This window comes from Dioscorea cayenensis, chromosome 6 (genome assembly GCF_009730915.1).
Source record: "Dioscorea cayenensis subsp. rotundata cultivar TDr96_F1 chromosome 6, TDr96_F1_v2_PseudoChromosome.rev07_lg8_w22 25.fasta, whole genome shotgun sequence".
NCBI classification, from domain to species: domain Eukaryota; kingdom Viridiplantae; phylum Streptophyta; class Magnoliopsida; order Dioscoreales; family Dioscoreaceae; genus Dioscorea; species Dioscorea cayenensis.
In genome coordinates, this window is record NC_052476.1 from 20427276 (window position 1) to 20452480 (window position 25205).

The 25205-nt window shown below is 32.4% G+C and overlaps 3 protein-coding genes across 3 annotated transcripts; 2 read left to right on the forward strand and 1 right to left on the reverse strand.

Annotated features, from left to right (window-relative positions):
- Positions 1–69: 69 nt before the first annotated feature.
- Positions 70–5669, forward strand: LOC120263683. The gene is made up of 3 exons (XM_039271647.1): positions 70–184; positions 2298–3047; positions 3535–5669. The coding sequence occupies exons 2-3, from the start codon at positions 2310–2312 to the stop codon at positions 5395–5397; spliced, it is 2601 nt and encodes an 866-aa protein (XP_039127581.1). The 5' UTR covers positions 70–184; positions 2298–2309; the 3' UTR covers positions 5398–5669.
- A 6798-nt stretch (positions 5670–12467) lies between these two features.
- On the forward strand, positions 12468–16295 carry LOC120263044 (zinc finger protein GAI-ASSOCIATED FACTOR 1-like). The gene is made up of 3 exons (XM_039270967.1): positions 12468–12833; positions 14345–14741; positions 15416–16295. Exons 1-3 carry the CDS (start codon positions 12635–12637, stop codon positions 15981–15983), a joined length of 1164 nt encoding a protein of 387 aa, XP_039126901.1. The 5' UTR covers positions 12468–12634; the 3' UTR covers positions 15984–16295.
- Positions 16296–16780: 485 nt separating this feature from the next.
- LOC120263437 (eukaryotic peptide chain release factor GTP-binding subunit ERF3A) lies at positions 16781–24205 on the reverse strand. The gene is made up of 16 exons (XM_039271341.1): positions 23928–24205; positions 23092–23145; positions 22631–22732; positions 22323–22434; positions 21456–21501; positions 21114–21185; positions 20616–20678; positions 20376–20530; positions 20211–20275; positions 18608–18758; positions 18398–18503; positions 18161–18296; positions 17675–17739; positions 17409–17594; positions 17254–17326; positions 16781–17161 (listed from the first exon to the last, which is right to left on the reverse strand). The coding sequence occupies exons 1-16, from the start codon at positions 24088–24090 to the stop codon at positions 17094–17096; spliced, it is 1617 nt and encodes a 538-aa protein (XP_039127275.1). The 5' UTR covers positions 24091–24205; the 3' UTR covers positions 16781–17093.
- Positions 24206–25205: the final 1000 nt, after the last annotated feature.

A 25205-nucleotide genomic window follows, 5' to 3' on the forward strand; every position in this document is an offset into this window, starting at 1 on the left:
CTCAAGCTTCATCTTCAAAATAACTCTTTCATTATTTTTAGTACCTTTTTCTCTTTTACTCTCTCTCTCTCTCTCGACCGGCTTCGCTTCGTTGTTCTCTTCCTTCTTTTTGGATCCTTTTTATTCAATTTTTCTCGATCTTTTCGTCATAAAACTGGTGAATGATCTCTGCTGTGAAGGAAAGGTGAGAACTTGATGTATTTTTTGCTAAATTTCATGTTTTTTTATGTATTTTTTTATGTTTATTTTCGTAAACGATAAGCGATAGTGGTTTGTTTTGTGTTTTTTCGGTGAAAAGACTGCAATCGATGGTAATCTTAGCGTGATGAGAAAATATCCATGTTCTTGTTTTTTTTGAATTTTTTCTCGTCCTGCTGAGTTAGATTTGATTCGTGTGTATGTTTCCGGTGGTTGTTTGTGTGTGTATGTGTGCGCTTTTAGTTGGATTTGTTTTTTATATCTTGGTTGAGTGGGTTTTTGATTGAATCTCATTTGTTATGATCTTGTGATTATGGTTTTTGATTGCTTGTATGTGTTTGTGAGGTGTTGGGAATGAATGTTGTTGGATGCCTTCAGTTGTTGTGGATGCTCATCTTTGGTTGGTTTAACACAATTCTTTGATTTCATTTATTGAAGGAAAGTCTTTATTTTACTGTAATGTGCTTGAATTGGGATGCGAGAAGTGTGTTTTATGATATCTTTGCAATCAGTAACGACTGACGAGTTTCTTGGGCATGCTCTTGATTTAATATAACTTTCATTACTGAATTGTGGTGTTATTTTTTTGAGGCTCTGCCTTTATTTGGTTGGGCTTGTTCAATTGCTCAGTGATGGTTTGTGATGATAGGAAATACTCCACTGTGACATGTCACTGTTCATTTCCCAAACACTAGGTATATGCCGCCCATATTTTGATCTTGCAATATTTTCTGAGTTCTAATGCTTTGGTGCTATCTTCTTGTGGAAAATCTTGTCTTTTATCTCCTTGATGGAGTTAATTGGAAATCCTTTTTTGGGCATGTTCAATTCTTTATATGATTGATATATTGAGGTTTTCTTTTTTTCTTCAAAAGTGTTATACTATTATATATCAGTAGAACTAGGCTACCTAATGTCATCCTCTCAATGCATGAAAAATATGACATGGAATCTGATTACATCTTAAGATTGCTGGAGGCTTGATGAAATCCATATTAGCTCCAAAAGAGCTAATGAAACACTATTTCTTTAGTTTTCTTGAGGCTTGAATTTTAATACCAATGCTCTCTATTATGTGTATCTAGTTGTATTTCAAACATGACCTGATGATTCTCTTGCCTTGCTCTCTGTTTAACACTTTAGATTTCAATTCATGAATTAGTGTGTATATGATTGGAGGAGCAATGACACGCACTCTATGGTTTAAAAAAAAATTCCATTTTTTTTTTCTATTAGATGTTTGTGTGCATATCATGAACCTTCGGAGCAAAATTTCACCGGTAATGAAGTTGTTATTTCTGCTGGAAATCAAATTGCTAACATATTTCATACAAATGGATTTGGTTTCTGATCTGTCAAACACGTTTCCTTAAATAAGACCAAAATTTTTTTCAATGTCAATTCTATTAGGCATGGGATGGAAATTACTCAAACTGGGAAGGGTTTCATTTATAATTGGTTTCCAGTAAGTGGTTATTCATACCTAATATAAACAACCATGATATTCATTGTATTTTACCAGAGCATCATCAAACCTGTCATGTAAGCCATACAAGCACTCCTGCGCGACACCTATACCTTGCTATTATTGTTAGTTTTGAATAAATTTTTTTTTTTGCAATTTCTTGTTTGATCACTTGGTGGGTTTGTTCAACATGCATGAAAACATCCACTATTTTCTTATGAAATTTGCATGGGTGAATTGATACAGAGCTTTGCTTGCTTGTTTTATTTATGTTCTTGTTACACCGGTTGACTGCCCTTATCTTTTGTTGATGTGTTTCTTTTTTCCTCTAAACTTTACCTGGCAATTGCATAAACAGCTAGCTCATGTGAGATAATTAGTTACTCTAATAGGCAGATGCCTTTTCAGTTCATTTATTAATTCCTTGTGTTTAAATCATTAATTCTTTACTTTGTGTTTCCTGTAATAGACATTGCAGTGTTGCTTTGGTTTTTAGAAGCTTTATCATTTGCATTTGCACAGTGTGTTTGAATATCGTACTATATTTTTTTTATGTGAGCTGGCTTTGCTTTACACTTCTTTACTCTTCATAGTAGCTCTGGTCGGTGAATTTTGACTCTCCTGTACTTTGCAGAAACTTTGACCGATGGATCTAATTGAAATAAATTACAATGACGAGGTATTGGATGGGCAAGAGTGTAGTGTGGTCATTTCATCTGATCATATTCTTTCTTCGGATTTGCCTGGTGTTGATGATATCCATGAAGATGAATCAGTAGTTCCTCGTGTCAGAGATATGTATCAAGTTGTGATTCCACCTTTGATGACAGAATCAGAAAGGCTTCAGTTAATTCACACCCCAACGGAAATGGATAAGTTTCTTGGTGTCACTTTTTCTGTTGTACTAGGGTCAGCCACCCCAATTTTGTCGTCAGAATCTGTGGACAACCACTTTGAACATGAACAGAAAAAAATTCCAGGTGCTGATACTCATAGTATGCCATTGTCAATGGCAAATGCAGATTATAAAGACATCTTAACTGCACCTGATAATGATAAAGGGATTGGAATTTTGCCTGGCACACAAGCAACCCCTTGGACTGCTGCTGAATCACAGATTTTTCTCCTTGGTCTCTATATTTTTGGGAAAAATCTCGCACTGATAAGAAGGTTTGTCGGGACTAAAGACATGGGAGATGTATTGTGCTTTTATTATGGAAAATTTTATAGGTCTGATGGGCATCGGAGATGGTCAGAATGTAGAAAGATGAGAAGTAGGAGGTGCATACATGGATCACGCATATTCACTGGTTGGAGACAACAAGAATTGTTATCACGCTTGCTGCCTGGAATATCTAAAGATTTACAAGATGCTCTGTTGGAGGTATTTACATTTTCATGTACTTTTGTATTGCTATAAATGTATGTATATATCTTTTCAACCTTTGTTTTGTACTTTCCACGAAAACAAGTCATTGGCTATAGTTTCAATCTTGTTGCTCCAAATGCATCATCAATTTACTAGCTTTGGTTGATCAGGATAAACAAAACTGAATTTGAACTGTAGACTTAGTTTTGGAGTTCTGCATTGTGACACAGAGAGGATAGAATAGTCCTTTTTAGATATCTGTGTCACAATATATTTGTATGTCACGGTTCAAATCCTGATGTGTGTACATTAACCTCTTCTTCTATGGAAAATTTTGTGATCATGCAGGCTCCATTTGATGATTCATTCGTTTTTATCATCCACATATTAGATATTGTTATGTCGAAGTTCAATAGGGATGTGTATTTATCACTTGTTAGACATTTTCTTTTCTATTTGTGTGCTAATTCTTTGTGCTATATGAATTGAATACTTGTTGCAGGCTGTTAAAGTCTTCAATGAGGGAAACACTTCTTTGGAAGAATTTGTCTTTCAATTGAAGGCCTTGATCGGTACAGAAGTTCTAGTTGGAGCTGTTGGAATTGGTAAAGGAAAGTATGACCTTACAGGCATTGTACTGGATCCAGTGAGAGCAAATCAGGTTCTCTCTGTCCGTTCAGATATACCTATTGGAAAGGCGTGCTCCTCTCTCGCTTCCGAAGATATTATTAAGTTTCTGACCGGAAATTTCAGATTAAGCAAAGCGAGGTCCAACGATCTCTTTTGGGAAGCTGTTTGGCCTCGTTTACTTGCAAGAGGGTGGCATTCTGAACAACCCAAAGATCTAGGTCCTTTTGGTTCCAGAAATGCTTTAGTATTTCTCATCCCTGGTATAAAGAAGTTCTCTAGGAGAAAGCTCGTCAAGGGCAATCACTATTTCGATTCAATTACTGATATATTGAATAAAGTAGCATTGGATCCAAAACTTCTTGAGTTCGAGGTTGAAGGAAGTGCCAGCGCCAAAGAGGAAAATGGTTGGGTTGCGGATGCACAATTGGAGCAAAATAATCTGTCCTCTGAGAATCAACGGCATTGCTATCTCCGCCCGAGAGTTTCTAACTGCAATCCAGAAGATACGAAATTTACCGTTGTGGATACAAGTTGGGATCATGGGGATGCACCCAAGAAGATGAGGGAACTGAGGAGCCTGCCCGCCGATGCCCGATGTGGCCTTGCTCCATCTAAATGCTCAGAAGAAACTTATACAGATAGTGATAGCTTGTCGGATGAGCAAGATCGTGTTGATATATCATTGAATAACATAAAAGAATGCAATCCAGAGATATCTGTGAATAAGAAGATTACATCATTTAATGGAACATTTCGAGATGATGTATCTGATCAGCTGTCTGCTAGTTCCAAGCAAGCAATGCCTTTAAATGAGCATGGTTCGAATCATCAGTTGCATGATTTGCTGAATGAAAAACAACCTTTGAAGGATACGAGGAACCAGTCGAGCTGGCAAAATAACTATTTAGCTCCCGTGGTAAAAAGGAGAAGATTAAATGCTTGCAAGAACACTGGAAATAAACGTCCTTGTGCTTTTCCCGGGAGCTATCGGGTAGCAAAAGAGGAGATTAGTTACAAGTCAAAGCCACTTGAAGCAAAAGAAAACACATTTGTAGGAAACTCTTTTTGCTCTTTTCCGAGAGCTGATCAATTGAAGAAAGAGGAGTCCGCTTGTGCACTAAAATCGCCGAAGAGAAGTAAAGATACAAGCATAGAGACCAACTCATCTGAAAGCAAGAAATTATGTCACTCTTTTGCCGATGATGGTGGCCAAAATGCCAAGTGTGCTTTCAGTGACAACAAGACAAGTTTGCATGACGAAAAACTTCTGCCCAACAACTTGATCGACTTAAATGTACCTTATCTTTCACCAGAACTAAAGAGCAATGAAGACTCGAACAAAGAGAAACTCGCCTTCCAATCAGAACCAGAGCAGCAACTCAAGTCTTCCCAGTCATCTGAAACATCAGATGGTATTCTCACCCAACCGATATCTACCACAAACGGTCGTAGACAGAGCACCAGAAACCGGCCTTTGACGACAAAAGCACTCGAGGCTTTTGCTTGTGGATTTCTCAGCACTAAGCGGAAGGTGCGAGGCACAAAGAACTTGCCATCCCGGTCCTCCAGTCAGCCACAGAGCTCTACCGGAGAACCATCAGCACCTTTTCCAGTTGATTTTGGTTTCATTCATCCTCACACAATCGTCTCAAACGTCGGTATAAGTGACGAATACGGGATGTACACCAACCATGCCAAGGGAAAAGAAGCTCATGACTTGCTCGGTATGCCGTAGAAGAATTGCCGACAATGTTAACTGGGAAAAATTCGAGTTCATAGCTATTTCAAGCACCGATGGCGATCTTTTTCATTGTACATTGCCACCAACAAAGCATGACAGGTATCATGTGAACGAATTCTTTTCGATTCGCAAGTCATTAACCGATATCATGCTGAATTTGTTCGATAGAATTCCATATATATATGGCCTCATTGACATTTTTCATTGCATGTTTAGCAATTTGAACTTTGTAGAGAATATGAGTTAATAACTATATAGATTCGACATCGTAAAAAATATATATATATATATATATGGATGGGTTTTATACTTTTATTTGTCTATGATCTGTGAGCTTTCAAGTTTTATTTTTGGCTTGGAATCAATGGAATTGTTTTGGATTTTTATGCTTTCATTCTTTTTCACTTCTGATCTTTGTTGAGCTGAATTTTAAGAAATAATGAATTGATTTTTCTCCTTTTTTTTTGTTTTTTGTTTTTTGTTTTTTTTGGAGTTTCACTTTTTACCCCTTTGTAAAGTGTGAAATTGCACTCTGTTGGGTGTGGCTGAAACTTGGGTTGATTATTTATTTATTTATTTTTATTTTTATTATTGATTTTTGAACTAGGGCTGATTATTTTTTCTTTTAAAGTGAATTCCTCAAATTTATTTTTATTTATAAAAGAAAATTTTAAAAAATGCAAAAGTTTTACTCAATCTATAGAATTCCTTCTGGTTAAAAATCATTAATAATAATAATAATATTTTATAAAAGTTTTTGGGGCATTTATATATATATATATATATATTTATAAAAATAAATATTATCGTGAAATTTGTATTTTTTTATTATTTCATAAGAGGCAGATTAAAGGCATCTCTTAAAAATCTTAATTTTAATTAATTAATTAAGTAATTATTTTTTTTAATGGCCAAAAATCCTAATAAAGCCCACTGGGCTACTTAACTTTTAAAAGAAGGCTATTTCTGCATGCTTATCATCTATTCACAAAATGTGGCACTTTTGCACTAAACACCCACTATGATAAAATAATTAGAATTATGAGGGTGTTTCTGTTAATTTACCCATCTTCATGTCATTTTTGCGTTTTACTTCATATTTTTATAAAAACTATTTTACATACTCTATGTTTTTTTTTCTTGCAAAAATTTCACAACTATGTGATGCTTTTGCATAAAACACACTTTCTTGTTTAAAGGCCCCTGTAATTTTTTTTTTACACTAGACAGCAAGCATTATCATTTAAGGGTTAAGTCAGAACCGGGCCTTTTACTTCCATTAATTAACTCAGTTAACAAATTGCAAACCTCATGCTGCTTTTCAAAAAACACCCTATACTTTTAAGAATTAACTTTTTTTCATCAACAGTCCTTACTATTTACAAAAATCACAACTTAGTCCTTTCTTCGAATATATATATATATATATATATTAAATCCATAACCAGAGATCCAGAAATAACGAAGACCATTCGGCGCAGTTCTGGGGAAAAATAAATATAATAATAATCATAGTACTAATAATAAGTGGAGTCCTTTAATGGCTTATTAATTAATAGCCCCTATCATTCCCTTATATTATATTTTCCTCCTTGATAATATAGGCCATTGACTCACTTAAAATTTTAAGTCTATTTTAGCTAATTAGGGTGCCCTTAGGTCCAATTCTCAAGAACTAGATCACAATGGTCAACGTCCTCTTTATATACTATATTAATATATATATATAATTATTTAGGGTGTAATTTGTAAAAAATGGTTTTTAATAGATGAACAAATTTGAATAATTGCAAGGGTTTTATAGCAATTCTCTTGCGTATATCATGTATTATAATATTTCATTTTTTTTGTTTACATATATACCCTGTAAATATATATATATTTTTTTGGACCCTACAACACTAAAATTATTATATTCTGAAATAATTAGTTATATTGAGATAATTAGTAATATTTTTTTTAAGATGTCTAAAAAAATATTTTAAATTAAAACATTGTGAGATATTAACTGACTTCTTTATAAATATTTTAATTTATATTTATTTTAAATATTAAATTTGAATCATAACAAGGTTCATATTGAAAGTGAAATATTTTTAAAATGCAAAGACAAAGAGCTCTTGAACAAAATGATTGTCACTTTCTTCATTCAAGTCCTTATCTTTCATGCAAATTAAAAAAAATGGAATAAAATGACATCAAATGCCTACATGCATTGTTTCTTTATTTTATTTTTAAAATTTATTTTTATCGTTTTCGTTGAATTATTCTTTCTAAATTTCATCGGTTTTTTTCTTGTTCGATGACAACATCCGACATTGATTCTAATAAACACAAATTTTTGTTTCCATATTGAATTTTTTTCACAATATGTGAAATATTAAAGACAAATTTGATTATCTCGCTATTTTTTTTAATAAATTTGACAAGCATATATTTTTTCCGTTTTTTTTTACTTGTCATGTTTTATACTTGTACAATTTTCAATAAATCATAATCAACTAAATATTAAATTATATACGGAGTTTTAAATAAGGGATAGTTTTAGAAAATAATAATTTTTTTTATAAAATATAGGTGACTAATAAATTTTAACCAACTTTTTTCTTAATCGGTGTGAATTAGGTAAACGTGACAAGTAAAAAGGAATGGAGGGAATATATAAGGAAATAATGATAATCTATACATACTCTCTCATTTAGTGACAGAAATTGAGTTACAAACCCGTTTTTACAATCGATGACCTTTAGCATTACTGTATTTGGCATATTTCGAACCCAGACAATAAAAGTCTTACAAATCAAATCTCACGCAATAGGCCACTTCTGTTGGGCGAGAAAATTCACTATTATTTCAAATTCAAAATATTAATCTGAAATTTTGATAATTTAAATATATAAAATTAGAAAAGTTAAACTATGTTTTTAATCACATTAATTGCTTTATCGTAGATCATCCTTTTCAATCAAATTAGAATGTCAATAAGTGTGCATTGAGAAGCTCCTTTTTCTTAGGAATGAGTGGCCATTTATGACTTTGAGAATCAATCACATGGTTCAAATATCCAATTTAATCTTCTTATTTTTATAGTCCTTCCAAAATGGAAGAAAATTCTAAATAAATCTATGTGTAATAATTCTCCATTAAAATTTAAAAAACCTTGAAATCTGACCAATTTCAAAAAGGCCTTTAAATCCCTACTATTTTCTAAATGGCCATTAAATTTTTATTTATTTTTTTAAAATGGCTCATCATTGTCATCAACCTCATTTTTTTTTTAAATTACTATATTAATTTTTTTAATAATTTTTTAATCTCTTAATTCTTATGGCCCTACATAGCTCGCCGGAGAAAAGCAAGCTTGACGCCCAATAAAAATTTATGCAAGAATTTAGTATAATTCTACCCGAGTCTTAATAATTAAATACTAGACACTGAGAGCTCATTTGCCAAGTGCGCGCACCAGTTTGAAAATGGAGAGCCTTCGGGCATCTCTAGGTCTAGGGGTCAATGGAGGTTGGTTGGTAAAAAAAGGGATAAGGAAGAGGTAGAAAGACAATATATATATATATATATATAATTTCATAATAAATTTTTTTTTTTAAACAAATTAAATTAACATTGATCCATATGATGATAGACTTTTTTTTTTTTTCCCAAAAACCATTATGGGTAACATGTAACTTTTCCAAGGATTTATGTGTCATTTCCTATGACAAATAAAAATTACTTACATACCCCTGTAACAACAGAAGAGGCTAGTTTTAATTCATTGGGATCAACTCCAATAATCATTAAAATTATTCTCGTTAGAAGATTAGCATAAAAAATAATTCTAATTGTTATACTAAATAAAATTAATTAATTAATTAATTAATAAAAGGCCAAAAGACAAGGAATGTGACCGTCATTAGATAACATATGAAATACTCCAAACTTTCATTAAAAAGTCTAGATCATGTTTCAAGTGAGTTCCAAGAGGCATATAACAATAACATCACTTTTAATAAACTTGTATTTGTTTTATATGTTTTTCGATTAAAATTATATCATTAATAATGGTAATACAAGACAAATAATTTCCATTTTGAGCTTATAACTAAATTTTTAAAAAAAAATGGTTCTTTTTTTGCCTATTTTTTAGTAAATTATATCAAATATAAAATATATACTCAAGCTTTTAGAAGAGAGTAATAATAAACGTGTCCCCCCAACTCTTTTGGTTTCCATTCAAATTTATTGAATCTTTAAAATATTTTTTACTTTTAAATTTAAAATAAATTAAAATTGTTAAATTACCCCTATTGTACCTATGCATGCCCCAAAATTATTTTCAACATTTTATTATTATATTGGTAAGATGACATAAAAAATAAGTTAAAAATTAAAGACTTAAATAATAAATGATAACGTCAGAAAAATTTATATAATCATAATGAAACTACGAAAAGAGTTTTTAGTAATTTCATTTTTTTAATCAGCACAAGGAAAGATTAAAATAGTATGTTATTCTTTTTCCTAAAAAAATAAAAAAATAATTCACGTTTTTTTTACAAATTTTTACAATTAAATGAATATATTTTCATTATAATTAATTTAAACTCTATAAATTAAACATATGTACCAATTATCATCTTGATGATTAACAATGTAATGACCAGTTATTAGATTTATAAATAAAATCATAAGACCTTAATCATAATATATATATATATATATATATATGTCATTGGGATCATCGATAATTGCATGGAAAGGGACATTAAAACTTAAAATGAAGTTGATTGCAGGCCAAACTAAGCATTAATGTTTAAAATATTAGGCCTCTCGCTTTCCTTCTTTATTAAATTTCAACAAAGTTATCATTCAATTATTTTATTTTCTCCAATATATATCTAAAATTTCAAATTCCAATCCTTGTCGTCCAAATTATTTTTTTAATAATAGATGACAAGCGGTCTTTTTATATGAATATAATAATACCGAACAGTACTGAAACCCGGATGTACAGTATATATACAGTATGAAAATAGTATAAGAATCCGGATGAACAGTGTATGAACATTATGTTGAACAGTACTATCATGGGGGGATTTGAACCCATGACCTCCCTCTTATATTTTGGTGTCATACCATTAGACTATCCGATGGTTGACCCTTGTCGTCCAAATTGGTTATATTTAATAATAACAAAATTATATTATAAAAAATATTAGTCTCTAAGTGTTTCATGTCAGCATTTATAAAAAGTCAGAGGTGACTAAAATCGGAGTAGTTTCACTTTTAAAGCCCTAAGTGGGTGCACATGTTTCAAAAAAATAGAGGAGACTCAGTCGGGAGCATTTTCTGAAAGTGAGAGGGACTCAAAAGAGGATAGAGAAGAAAAAGTCATGAGACTATTTTTGGTGATTATACCTTTATAAAATATTTGTTCCGGTGAGAAAGCTGGTCTGAATCCCAGCTTGCGTAAGTGAAAAGTTAAGGTGTTATAGAGCCCAGCTATTCCCATTTGTTTGTCCCTCACAAGTAGTTAGTTCACATTTATTTAAAAAAATAATAATAATGAAATGACATATGTACCCTTGGCTTTGGTCAAAATTCCAAAAACTGCCATATATTCAACCATTACCTATAAGACAAGGCCACCTAATCACCTTGCCCAATTTGGTCAATCAATCAAATCTTTTTGTCTCATGAACATTGCTCTCAAACCAAACCTTCAAACCAAATTATTTAGATAATGCACAATAAAGAACACCAGAACGTTTGGTGATCATCATGCACAATTAGTTTTCCATTAATTTTTTTTTTAAAGTTTATTTATTCTATAATTTGTAATATGTGCCAAATGTTGCATTTTGTATGAATTAAAACATTTATAAGAATATTCTTTGATATTAATTGTGTCTACATCGATATGATCTTTTCAAGATTTTTTATTTTTTATTTTATTTGATATTATTATTATTATTTTTTGAGGAGTTAGTTATATGTCTATTATTGATGCTCAAATTAAATAATTATTAGGTTAATAAACACTATTAAATAAATAAATCAATCAATAGATAATAATAATAATAATGTAGTAGCTTAGAAAAAGTGTGTGTGTATATATATATATATTTATCAATAGAGACGCATTGATTGGTACTATATGATAACATGTTGAAAAGAAAGGTTTGGTCTTAGACTACCCTTGTTTTATAAACATAAAATATAAAGAAAATAAAAAATTATGTGTAACTAAATTGAATATCAATAAGATTGACACATTAGTACAAAAGAGATATTATTAACTAAAGAAAAACTAACTTTAAGACATATCATTCAAGTTTATATATGATTAACAAACAACGCTCATAATTATTTTTTTCATGATCAACACTAATTAATCTTATATAGTCACCTATATAATAAATAATTAATGAGTGATTAGCTTGTATACATCCAAATATATATTCACCTAATTGTGTGTTTACACCTTAATAATTATAAATTGTATAATTATTAACTTCATATTTAAATAAAAAATATTATTTAAATTCCTAAACCACCCCTAGTAATAATTATTTTTTTAAAAATGTAATGAATAAATCTAGCTTAATTTTATAGGAACACACATATAAAAAATATTCACTCAATCGTTAAGAAATTTTTAGAGTTTAGATGTAATCAACGAAATAAGTTTAATTTTTTTAAGAAAAATATATTTATAAAAGATATTAATTTAATGAAAAATAGAAAATTTTCATAGGTATTATTGATGCACAAGTTATTATTATTATTATTATTATTATTTAACATGTAAATACAAATCTAATAACTACAAAGGGTAGTTTTATTAGGTGGCACATGTGTAATTAGACAAATATTCAGGGGTACATATGTAAAAAAATAAAATAATATGCATAACACATATATAGACTATTATATAGCATAAATATAATATGATATAAAAACACATCCTATTTATTATTTTATTCCCTATTTGCCCTCCATCCACACCATAAATAAAAGAAAACATAGCCTTCTTCTACCTTCCCCTTTCCTCCTCTTCCCTTCTTCATCTTCTTCTTCATCTTCTTCTTCTTCATTCCCAACTTCAACTCCACCATTTAAAGAAGCAAGAAAAAAAGAGAAATAAATAAAGTTGATATTATTATTATTATTATTATTATTATTATTATTATTATTATTATTATTATTAGTGTTGTTGTTATAGCAAGGAAGCATGTCAAACATAACAGGAGGAAGCTTCTCATCATCAGGGAACATTATTAATGGAGATCAAGATGATGATCAACAACACCCAAAAACACTCATCAATAATGGAACTTCATCTTCCCAACAGAGTCAACAGACTCCTCCTCCGGCTCCACCGCCACCATCGCCGGCGGTCAAGAAGAAAAGAAACCTCCCAGGAACTCCAGGTATGTCACTTGCCTTCTCATTCCTTTTTGTTCTTCTTCTATCATCATCATCTCAATAACACATATTTTGATTATCTGAATATGGTAAAATATAGACAAATTAAGTGTCTGAAAATATATAAATATAAAATTAATATCCCAACATATTTGTGTTCTTAACTCTGTGCATAAACCAAATTTTAAATATGCCTCCTCAATAAACCATAAATACTTTATTTAGGGATTTCGGTGCGAAAAGAATAAAAGTTTATTGGCTATATACATATTCATAAAATGAAAGTGAATGAAGATATGCATTTGTGCAATTTTTTTTTTTTTGGGTGGTTGGGTTTGTGTATATATATATGGTGGTCAATGATTGGATGGAAGGAAATAATGAAGTCTTTCATTGTCAATGTTAAAATCAATCTCAATCTGCATAAATTATTCCATGTAGGCTCATCCTAACAAAGTTGGTCTTGATAACCTATGTGAAGAATTTTGAGGCAATTTTGAAGAATTTTTAGCTTCTTGGAATGATACATAGTTAGACTATATATATATATATATAGTTAGCAACTTAGGGTGATACACTACTTCATGCATATGATTGAGTTTTTTTAACAGTAAAAATGTGATTATTAATCCACTTGATGAGTCAAACTTAACCATGCATAGTCACATAGAAGAAATTTCTAGTTTAGTTAGGTGAGGCCATGGTCAACAATGCTGGCCATTTTTAGATTATAGATTCTCTTTCATTGTCTCCCTCCCTTCTTATCCTTGATAATTATCATCTCATGCCTCATATATTCATATATATATATATATATATTAGGTTATCATTTGATCATATTGTGAACATTGACCAATAGTCAAAATAAAAGTAATAAAAGAAAATTCACTTAATATGATTTTTATCCTTCTTTGTTTGCTTCAAACATTCTAGAATGACAATATTATCTTTTCTATTAAATTTTTCTTTGTAGGAAAAAAATAACAATAAAAATTTTGCCATTTTTTATTTTTATTTTTATATTATTATTTTTTTAAGTGAATAAATCACTAATTTATTATAAAAAAACAACAAAGAGGTAGCAAAATGCCAAATAATTTCAGGATAGGAGTCCATCACTAAAGATAATGTACTCCTAAAAAGCACCACACAAAAACAAAAACAAATAAAATAAAAAAACTGAAAAGAGGACCACTGCTGAGAGGATGAAATCCACCGAGAGACGACAGAGATGTTTTTTTTTTCAAATATGAAATCTTATTAACCTGCTCATATTTATTTTAGGATGAATCTCAATAATATTTTGTAAATACTTAATTATCTTGAATATATCAACCATTTGTTTTGTTGTATTTTTTTAACATCTCAAGAGAACAAAATAAATATCTTATTCGTCCTTCAAAATTTTTTAATTTCTTATGGATTTTTTAGTAGGATTTGAAACTAGATGAAGTTTTACGGCATGCAAATATGGTATTATTTTTTACTTATAAAAACTAATTACACATCGATGTAGATCCAACGGCGGAGGTGATAGCATTATCACCGACAACACTAATGGCAACAAACCGGTTTGTGTGCGAGATATGCAACAAAGGGTTTCAACGAGACCAGAACTTACAACTACACCGGCGAGGTCACAACCTGCCATGGAAGTTGAGGCAAAGAACAAGCACTGAGATAAAGAAAAGAGTGTATATATGCCCAGAAGTGACATGTGTGCACCATAACCCTAATAGAGCTCTAGGGGACTTGACAGGGATCAAGAAACACTTTTGTAGGAAACATGGAGAGAAGAAATGGAAGTGTGATAAGTGTTCAAAGAAGTATGCTGTGCAGTCTGATTGGAAAGCTCATTCTAAGACTTGTGGCACTAAAGAGTATAAGTGTGATTGTGGCACCATTTTCTCAAGGTAATTACTTTTATTTATGCATATCTATATATAATCTAGATAAGATTAGAGATTAAGTTATAGTTATTCATATGGCAGTTTTCTCATTTTATAGTTTAAAAGATATGTTTAAAGCATGTGGCATGATGAACTTGTGATATTTTCACTGTTATGATTTTTTATATATATATATATATATATTTCTTTTATAGAAAATAATTGTAATGTAAACCAAAATCATAAATAAAAAACAAAAACAACATACAACTTCAATTTTGAAGACTAGTATGTGATATGAGTGATATTGGCATAGCTTTATAGTGACTTTAACAAGTAGTTTTGAGTTCAAATAGACGAAAACAACTTAGATCAATTTATAACATGAGTAAAAGTAGTAGAGTTTTAAAGTAGTTTTAACTAGTAGTTTTGAGTTCGAATTATATAAAAAAACAAAAATCTACTTGAAAAAATCTACCTTTATAGTATTTTTACTATCTTTGTCTCAGATAAGTTTAGAGAGCATGGCTTTTAGAAACCGACGAGTTTAAAAAAAAAAAAAATCAATATTAAAGAGTATAATGAGTAATTTTTTTTTCTGAAAACAAAATGAACAACCCTAAACAATTTGCCAATACAATGCAAAAAACAAAGATTTAAGTGTTGAAATATAACTGTTCTTAATTAATGATTGACAGGAGAGACAGCTTCATCACTCACAGAGCTTTCTGTGATGCCCTAACAGAAGAGAACAACAACAACAACAACAAAGGCTTACTAGTACCACTACCACTACAAATACCAATACCAACAGAGAATGCTAATAACAATACTAATAAGAAGCAGCATCATCATGCAACATTAATGGCAGAATTCTCTCCAGACTTGAAGAACCACTTAATGTCAATGCCACTGATCAAGCCTCTAACCATGGCAGCAGCAGGACCAAGCTCCATGATCTTCAGTCCTCATACAGACTCATCACCACCGTCTTCGGCTTCATTACAGCTCGGCGGAAGTCACTCATCGGCGCACATGTCGGCGACAGTGCTGCTGCAAAAAGCAGCACAAATGGGAGCAATGGCAGCAAGTGAGAACATTATAAGATCACCACCACCACATATGTTGCAGAATAGATCATCATCAGGAATGGGTATGGCAGGAATGGCAGGACTTGATATGAGAAATTTGGGTGTGTTTCATGACCAAACCAATATGAAAGCTGGTGGTGAAGGTGGTCATAGGGCAGTTGTTTTATGGTGGTAATATTAATTATAAGATGGGACAAAGGGAGTGGGAGATGATGACTGTGGATTATATGGGAGTGGATAGAGGGAGGAGTAGTACTACTACTAGTAGTAGTGTGCATGGATTTGGGCATGCTTTTCAATGTCCAGTTATGGGAATGCATGGACATGGACATGGACATGGACATGGACAGACTGGGATTTTGGAGAAAACTATGGAGGATGTTTAGGTGATTTTTGTAGTGGGTTTGTTTGTAGTGAAATATGTTAATTATTAGTGAAGATATATATATATATATATATATGTAAGGGAGTATGTTTTTAAGAGAGTTTTTTTATGTCTAATAATAATGTTCACTTTCTAGTGAAACTACTAAAACAAAGGAGAAAAATTGGGTTTTGTTTTGTTGTTCAATGGAATGGTTCTTTTTCAGGAAGTTGGAATCATTTAGGATTTTGAAATTTTTTTATTTTTTTTTTTTTTTAAGATATTAAGCATGTGAAATTATAACTAAGAAAACAACTACAATGAAGTGGTCTATATAGTGCTAGTCTTATAAAAAGAAACACTGGAGATTGAAAAAGACATTACGAAAATTAAACAAGGAAAAACAAATGTGATGATGTTCCACAAATCAAACTTTTTTTTTTATATATATTTATATATTTTGGATTTATTGAATGATGCTCAAAAGTATCTCATTTCTGAGTCTGAAACACACTGCTGCTCCAGCAAAGAATTAAATGTGAAAAACAAAAAGGTAAACATATTACTATTACATATGATTGACATGTCACTTGAGAAAGGATGGCACAAGAGAAATAAATGAGCTCTCAAAAGTAATGAAAAACAAATTTAAGATAAACAAAGGCTTATTTTCCACATAATACAACTCAAAAATCATTTGAACTTTCTAACAGCAGAAATTCAGAGAAGTCTGGGATGAATCACAAATCCAAATGATCAAGATGTGCATATAATTTACTAGAAGTTCCACTTGGTTTTTTTCTGCAACATCTTCAGAGTTCGAATACCGGACGAGGTTGATCAGAAGAAGGGTAAATATCACACATCTGCCGAAAGGGAAACGAGAGAGAAATCTGGTACCATCTTTGTCAAAATTTTGGTTTATGCTGAAAATGAGGAGCTTCCTGCTGGTGGAAGCGCGACGACTTTTCCTATCGCAATTGTTCTCCCTGGAAAACACGTTCACAGGGTTGAGTTATCATTTGTCGTGGACTTGTAAAGATAACAAGCAAAAAGCCAATGCGGTGATTCAATCTTTTACCTTCGGTTCGTAGGGTGAACCTGCCCAACTGCGGATAATCAGCAAAATTCTCGACGCAGATTAGATTGCTCACCTAGGAAATAGAGTAAATAAAATGGTAAATACAAGAGGAACATTAATTTATTGTTTCAACCTATTTGATTCAGAGGCTAGACCTGGATTCGGCACAAGACAGCAGCCCCTGCCTTAACAAAAAGAGGTTTTTTCTTTGCCTTCTTCTTCTTTGGATCATCGTCTTTCTTCTTCTTCATATCAATTTCTTCTATAAGCTCAACAATTTCACACTCCTCACTGACTGCATGAATGTGCAGCACTGCTTTGTAACCAGCAGTAAAAATGGCCTGGCATGGTAAAAAGAGTATGATATAGAAACTGATATCTTCCATTAATATAGCTATCACTAACAGCAATGAGCACTTACATTGTCAACTAATTCCAGAATTTGCAACTGGGCTTTAAATTCAAAAGTAGCAGGGACTGAACTTGCTGCATGGATTAGCGACAACAATAAGAAACAATATCAGTGGAAACATAGCATCTTCAGTAATAAACAAGTAGATCCAATAACAGACACCAATCATCATAGACAGTAGCAGAAATGAAGAAACAGCAAGGCTTTGGTTCTCACTCATTCCCTTATTAGACCTAGTAATTTCTGTAGCAAATAAAAAATCTCAACTGTGCTAATTTTTGAAGTTTCAATGCAAGTAACTATGCAGAGATGTTTTCACATGAGGGGAACATCATGTGACTTCATCCAGTTTGTACTCATTCAGATTCATGTAATTTTGAAGAGGATGAATTTACTAACCAATATTATATTATTCATGACATGGAATGCCAGATGATGGTTAAGAAAAAACAATAATAATCCCAATGGAAGCAGCTGAGTCATGACAGAACATACCAATGCTTGAGAGCACAAACCCAGTCAAAATTTCCTCTTCTTCAACCCCAGACAGTTTAACCCTTAAATTTTCACCAGGCCCAGCTCTAGTAACCTTATCTTCATCACAATAAACAGCAACCACTTTCACCTGAGCCTGAAAATGACCAATAAAAAGAAATGAGTATGTTCAAATCATCGAGAAAACAATGTGGAAGGAACCATACAATAACCAGATTGATGAAAAGGATTTAGTACTTTATTGGGCATGATCAATAAGCTATCGCCTTCCTGGATGCTTCCCGACTCTACTTTGCCCATGACAACTGTTCCCATGTCTTTGTATTTATCAATGATTGGCATCCTGCTTGCCAAAATTTATCCATCAAAACTAACAGAAGATGGAGTGGCCTGATAGAATTTTAAGATATGAAACAGAAGTAAACAGCAAAAAGATTGATTTCATACCTTAGCGGACCATTGGGGTCACGCAATGGAACTTGAATGGAATCCAGGACTTCAAAAAGACATGGACCATCCCACCATCCACAGGTTTTTTTTTCTACTCTAGTCTTCATATTGGTGCCAACCAAACCAGAAATAGGAAGAAATTGAACATCTACAGATACGCATGCAGAACTTGCATCAGTTGTGAATATTGACTTTTCACATTAAAGCAACTCTAGCTTGACAGTTATTAAGTCTCCCCATTATGGCAACCAAAAAACAAAAATTATTTGCCTTTATTTAGAGTCAGACACAAATGGTTGGCAGAAATTCCAGAAACATAATTAATATCTAGAAATGAGACAAAATGATCATACATAGCAATGGATAGTATTGTACTGTCCAGAACTTTAGAATTCAGATCTTGAAAATACTCAATTGAAATACATCTAATGAGAAACACAATAACCAGTATCACTATCGACCTAAATTTCAATTACTAAACTGGACTGGGCTCTATCCTAAACCTTTTTACCCCACCAATCTTCCATGCGTTGGCATATCCCATATTCCAACAATCCAAACATAGCATTAAGAGGAAAGTGATGGCTCGTAACCATGAACCATGACAGTGTTCAGAGATATAGTAAAATTTCTCATATTTCCAGAAAAGATTTGGACCCTGGTCTACCTGTTGTTACCCTGTTTATTTTGCAATTTGTACAATAAATTATATCTTAAATCAGCTGTTCCATTGTTCAAAATTTGAAGGAAATTTTTAAGTTCCAGTTTGTTACTCATTTCACTAGACACATGGGCTCGATCTAAGCAATGACAAATTTTTATGTTCATTCACTATGTCTAGTTGTGAACTCTGACCAAGTAGGGAGTCCAGTTCAGTTGGATCAAGGTCACCCACAAAGTTTAATAGTTCTGGAGATACCTAATAATTCCAACTGACGCCTCTAATTTAAAGAAGCAGGCAAATCAAATGTCACAACAGAAGCACAATACCCAATCATGTCATGGATCACAACTTACCCTCAAGTCAAGTCAACTAAGAAGCCTTTTCCAAGTGGGAAGTAAAAAAATTTCTGGCCAGAAACCCACTCCACATCAAACCAGTGCTGAAGGCTATAGACTTCCTTCATCCTTAATCTAAATTTTCTGTTGCATATGTCAACATTCTGATATATGATAACTTCAAACAATCATTAAAATTAAACCAATCCATCTTTGTCTTGAGTGTCTTGAGTACCAATACATGCATATCCTTTTATGGGCATATGGTTTAGACAATTGTAATCTTGTAGAACAATTCCAACACCTCCAACAGACAGATAAATCATGCAGCATAAGCACAATTGGCATTGTTGTCTCATGATAGTGGACTGGCCCAGGAAATGTTCAAATAGATATACATATAAAACATGCCAGTCATAAGAAAAATGAAAAGTACCAAGAAGGTGGAGTCAGATAAATATCATAAAAAGGGGAAAAGAAAAATTCAAACCTGGTATAATTCAAGAAAGAGAGAAAGGGAGAAAGCCCAATTCATATTAGTCACTGGAGTATAGTTCTCATAAACCAATATAAATAATTAAATTAAAAATCTAATCCCAACCTTTCTTCACATTATAACCCGAAGATCTTAAGAAAGGGACCATCTTAGACTCAATCTCATCAAACCTGAAAGTAACAGGCACATGATTTGTGGAGAAATCCAGATATCATGTTAGAAAATTTAAAATTTAGTTGCTGAAAATGGAACACAAAATAAGCAAAGCACCTTTCTTTGGACCATCCTACAGTATGGTCGTCCATTTTGTTCACAACTACAACCAACTTAGAAACACCCAATGTTTTTGCAAGTTGGACATGTTCACGGGTCTGCCCCCCCTTCTCATAACCAGTTTCAAACTCCCCCTTCCGAGCGGATATAACCTATTAAAACAATGTTAGAAAAAATATGTAGCATATACAAGCAGGAAAACTATGAAAAAGGAGCAGGCCAGTATAAATAACTTACAAGAACACCAACATCGGCTTGAGATGCACCACTGATCATGTTTGGCACATAACTTTTGTGGCCCTGCAAAAATTAACAATTAGGATAAAAAGGAAACTAAAAGCTGGCAAGCATTTATCAATGTAGGACACAGTAAATTGGACAAATGAAAATCTCAAAGCAAGTGAACATCAAGCGGTAACTTTGACAGATTCTCTTGGCAACATTGGTAACTCTAATCATTGAACTATACACCATCAAAATGCATGCCTTGTTCTTCTTTCAAATTTCACACATTAAACCCAATGTATTGACTCAAAAACTCATTTACCAGGATAAACTCCACACAAGTAGAGGATGAAAGGGAGAAACAGAGCCATGGATTGCAAAAAGTTACCAACCAACCAAAGGACACCAAAATGGAATTAAGCAAATAAGCAATCATGGGTATAAAAAACACATCACCAAGACAACAGCCAAAAATTCAGGGATAATGAAGGCTGAGAAATATGACCGTACTGGAGCATCCAATATTGTGAACCTCGTGTTTTCTGTCTCAAAATGAGCTCTGCCAACCTCCACTGTCTTCCCCTGAGCATAAATAAAACAAACCACAAAAAATATAAGGAAATATGTAGACAATCATCATCATTGCTATAGAATATAGACCACTGTCATGCCAATAATTGCCATTCTGCATATATGTAGTTCTGCAATTTGTCCATCATAAGAACCAATATATCTAAAAGAGAAAAAAAAAATCACCCAGAGCAAACTCCGCAAACGGTGAGAACTTATTAAGGAAGTTGAAATCCTGTAACTGAATTGAAAAAATAGTAGACAAACGCAAATATAACATACCTTTACACGCTCTTCCTCGTTAGTGTCCATGATATAGGCCATATACCTACAACAAAATAAGTCAAAAAATTGAACAATACTTGAGGGGGAGTATACACGCATCCCTGAGCAAAAATAGTGCCGCTAATGCTTGTCTTAAAGGAGAATGCAAATAGATGCATGGCACTCAAGAACCACAGATACTATGAATCAAGATGTTAAAATATTTTCAACTCCTGATTTAATGTCTCAAAAGATACTCTAACAGGGGATGCAGGCAGTTGATTTTGTTGCCTACAGTCGCCATCTCGCTGGTTTTGTTTAATGTCACAAAAGATACTCTGATTTAAGGCCACATATTTTGTGCTCCTAATTTTGTTGCCTGTGGTCGCCAACTCACTGTGCCGTCCTATTGCTCTCTCACCCATGCACCACTAGCATTGCCATCTCACCCGCCATCATGCCACAATCTTCCCTCTTCACAAGCACTGAGAACGAGACTTAATGAGCTGAGCTTCAACTTGGCTCATTTAGCTTGAGTACAGCTCACAGGCTTGGCTCATTTGCACCCCAAGTGACAAGCCTCACTTCCGCTGGGCAGTTGGCACTAGATTACTGTGGCAATAGCTAATATTTGCATGTATGTGATATAAAATGTGTTATTCTTCAGAAGCATTGGCAGTGTATCTGATACCCGTCAATTGATTCAGTTATTTACTTATTTTCAAGTCTGTCTTATTTTAAAAGTCAGGTGCATATTCCTTTACATGGGACTTTTTCTTTTCTTTCTAGAATTTGTTGTATGTTTACCTTAATTACAAACCAAACAAAAAAGGTAACCTGCTGTAATAAAAGTGATAAAAATTAAAATATGTAACAAGAAAATACCAGCTTTCTCGACTTTTGTCTTTTGCTTCTTTTTCATATTTTTGAATAGTTCGATCATCCACCTGACCGCTGAGGAAAAGTATTTGCCCTCCAGTTGTGGATTTACCAGCATCTGCATTCATAAAAGCAACAGAATTCAGTAAATACATAAGTGCATACGGTACATACCAATTTTAACAGCTAGGCAAGTGAAACAAACCAGACATGAATCGGGCTATATGGCTCAGGATTGAATAACCATGAGATAAGAAGGAAAAAAAACTTAACATAAATCCTGTCCATGTAAAGAAACAGTGGTGTAAACTTACCAACATGACCAATGAAAACAACATTTAGGTGACGTTTCTTGGCCTCATCCTTCACTTCTAAAACTTGAGCAATCTCAGGTTTAGCGATCTCTTTGTCTTTTGCTGTTAAGGAACCGACAAAACATTCGCATGGGTAAGAGAATAAATTCAAGAGGTAAACACTTAATTAAGAATGAATAGGTTATGTAAGGCATGATCAATATAGACCGAAAAACAGTAAGATAGACTGAAGATGCAGAGAGAAAAGCTTTAAACATTGGATGAAGGTGAGTATGATATGAAATTGAATTTTTATATAACCAGAGCCGACATAAGTCGCCCATAGAAGACCTCTACTTAGCTTAACAAACCTTTTAAGATTTCAGTGAAGCATATGGACATTCAATATGAAATGAAATGCCTAACATTTACTATGGAAAATTCTTGAAACTTGCCCGGTAACATTAATTAGAGAAACTTACCCTTTGGTTCCAATTGCAGTGACTGGAGGCCTGTTTGAATGTCCTCATTGCTATCTGAAAAAGAAGGTGCACAAGATAATTTAAACATGAGGAAAATAATTACAGGGCTGGTTTAGAAAGAGCCACAGCTACAACCATTTCTACATAAATGCTGTGGAATAAAATTTAGAAAGATCTACAAATAATATATTCCTGGACTTAAATAAAAAGGTGACAAACCAGGAAATAAACAAACTCTAATATTGTTTTCAGCTTGAAATTAACAAACTAAACTTGTATAAGTACCACTCCATTTAGTATGCATCTCCTCTGGAATTATCACACTCAGGTAAAGACCCTTCTACCTACCAACTAAATGGAAAACAAAAATCACAAATTTGATCAACCTTACAATAAACACACTCTAATATTGTTTTCAGCTTGAAATTAGCAAACTAAAGTTGTATAAGCACCACTCCATTTAGCATGCATCTCCTCTGGAATTATTACATTCAGGTAAAGACCCTTCTACCTACCAACTAATTGGAAAATAAAAATCACAAATTTGATCAAGCTTACAATGAAAGGTCACATTTTGCTTTAGGTTATGTTACTGTTGCAATAAGGATACATAGAAAATCATATAAAAAAAATTATTTTCAGATGCCAAAAGAATTCTAGCTCTGATACACTTCCAAGCTTTAAGCAACATCTATAGAATCTCAGATCACAAACACCATAGTAATTCAATTTCACACAAGTAATTCCTCAATCACAAAATCAACAGAACACGAAGAAAGATTAACGAAATGCGAGAAGAGAATTCCTCAATTAAGACAGCACAAGAGATGAAGCACCTTGAGGTAAAGGCTGCGGCTCAGGAGGAGGATCTACGGTCTCAGCAGCGTGATGGGCCACCGGCGCAGCGCCATCATCCTCCTTACTCCAATCATCAGCCACATCACCATCAACGACCACAGGTGGCGGCACGGCGACCTCGACTCTCGCTTCTTCGTCCATCTACGGCGATTGGGAGGCGCGGCGACGGCAGCAACGGTGGAGGAGAAGAAGGAGAAGGTCTAGGGCTTTATAGTGACGATGAAGGCGGCGCTCTGGAGTTGGAGCTCTTCGGGCTTGCGTTTGGCCCAAGCAACTGCTTTTTTTTGCGAAAAAACCCCTGCGAATTGGGCTTGAAGTTTTGGGCCCAATAAAATGGGAATTACTTGTTTTGCGTATATATCCCTTAAAAAATACTTATTTATTCTTTTATTTTATTATTAAATTATAAATATAGTAGTAAGTAATGCATATATACAAACAATTTATAATAGTCTCGTCAGGGCGGAGCCAGAAAAATTTTTTTAGAGACCGAATAAAAAAAATAATGTTTAATTTTCACATAAATTAATTTAATTTATTGAAATTATATCAATTAGATGATTAAGTTTTGATATTATAGAAAGAGTTTCAGTAGTTTTTTTTTTGTGAAATATGCAACAATAATTGATTTCTTAGATTTATTATAATTTGTGAAAAAATAATAATAATAATAATAATAATAATAGTAATACATATAAAAAACCGCATGCTTTCAATTGCTAATATAAATTAAAGAATAAAAAAATTACATGATGAAATAATTTTTTGTATTTGAATAAATAAAAAAAAATACCCTGAAGCAAAAGGTTTGGGATGCCAGGACAATTCATGACCATTAGGTTTTAGGTGAATTTTATAGCAAAATCAAAAATCCTAATGGCATATGGATAATTAATACATGTTTTATTTAAAATTATTTAATTATTTTATTTAGATTCTTATTAGGAATAATTATGCTTATCTTCTTTTTATTATTTTTTAAACTGAATTTATTGGATATAACTTATATTTTTTATTTATATAAATTTTATATACTTTTTATATTATATAAAAAAAATTGTAAAATGTTGGGGTATATATACAAATATTAGATTTTGTGCAAATTATTATTATTTTTAACTAAACATGCCTTTCTTTTTTTTTTCTTTTTAATTTTTCAACACACCAAATTTCTAATTAGGAACTAAGAGCCTTTGAAACCAGTTATTTTAAGTGACTTTAAATTTTAATTGCTTGGACCAAGTTCATAGTAATGC

What these genes read in the sequence shown, in the direction of transcription:
- LOC120263683 (XM_039271647.1), top strand. Translation starts at nt 2,310, where the DNA reads ATGGATCTAATTGAAATAAATTACAATGACGAGGTATTGGATGGGCAA. An exon ending in TACAAGATGCTCTGTTGGAG is followed by an intron (nt 3,048 to 3,534) that starts GTATTTACATTT and finishes TACTTGTTGCAG; the next exon opens with GCTGTTAAAGTCTTCAATGA.
- LOC120263437 (XM_039271341.1), bottom strand. Translation starts at nt 24,090, where the DNA reads ATGGACGAAGAAGCGAGAGTCGAGGTCGCCGTGCCGCCACCTGTGGTC. An exon ending in TGTTTTCATTGGTCATGTTG is followed by an intron (nt 22,435 to 22,630) that starts GTAAGTTTACAC and finishes TTATGAATGCAG; the next exon opens with ATGCTGGTAAATCCACAACT. An exon ending in GGGTTATAATGTGAAGAAAG is followed by an intron (nt 18,759 to 20,210) that starts GTTGGGATTAGA and finishes GCGTATCTGTAG; the next exon opens with ATGTTCAATTTCTTCCTATT.
- LOC120263044 (XM_039270967.1), top strand. Translation starts at nt 12,635, where the DNA reads ATGTCAAACATAACAGGAGGAAGCTTCTCATCATCAGGGAACATTATT. An exon ending in AAACCTCCCAGGAACTCCAG is followed by an intron (nt 12,834 to 14,344) that starts GTATGTCACTTG and finishes ACATCGATGTAG; the next exon opens with ATCCAACGGCGGAGGTGATA. An exon ending in TGTGGCACCATTTTCTCAAG is followed by an intron (nt 14,742 to 15,415) that starts GTAATTACTTTT and finishes AATGATTGACAG; the next exon opens with GAGAGACAGCTTCATCACTC.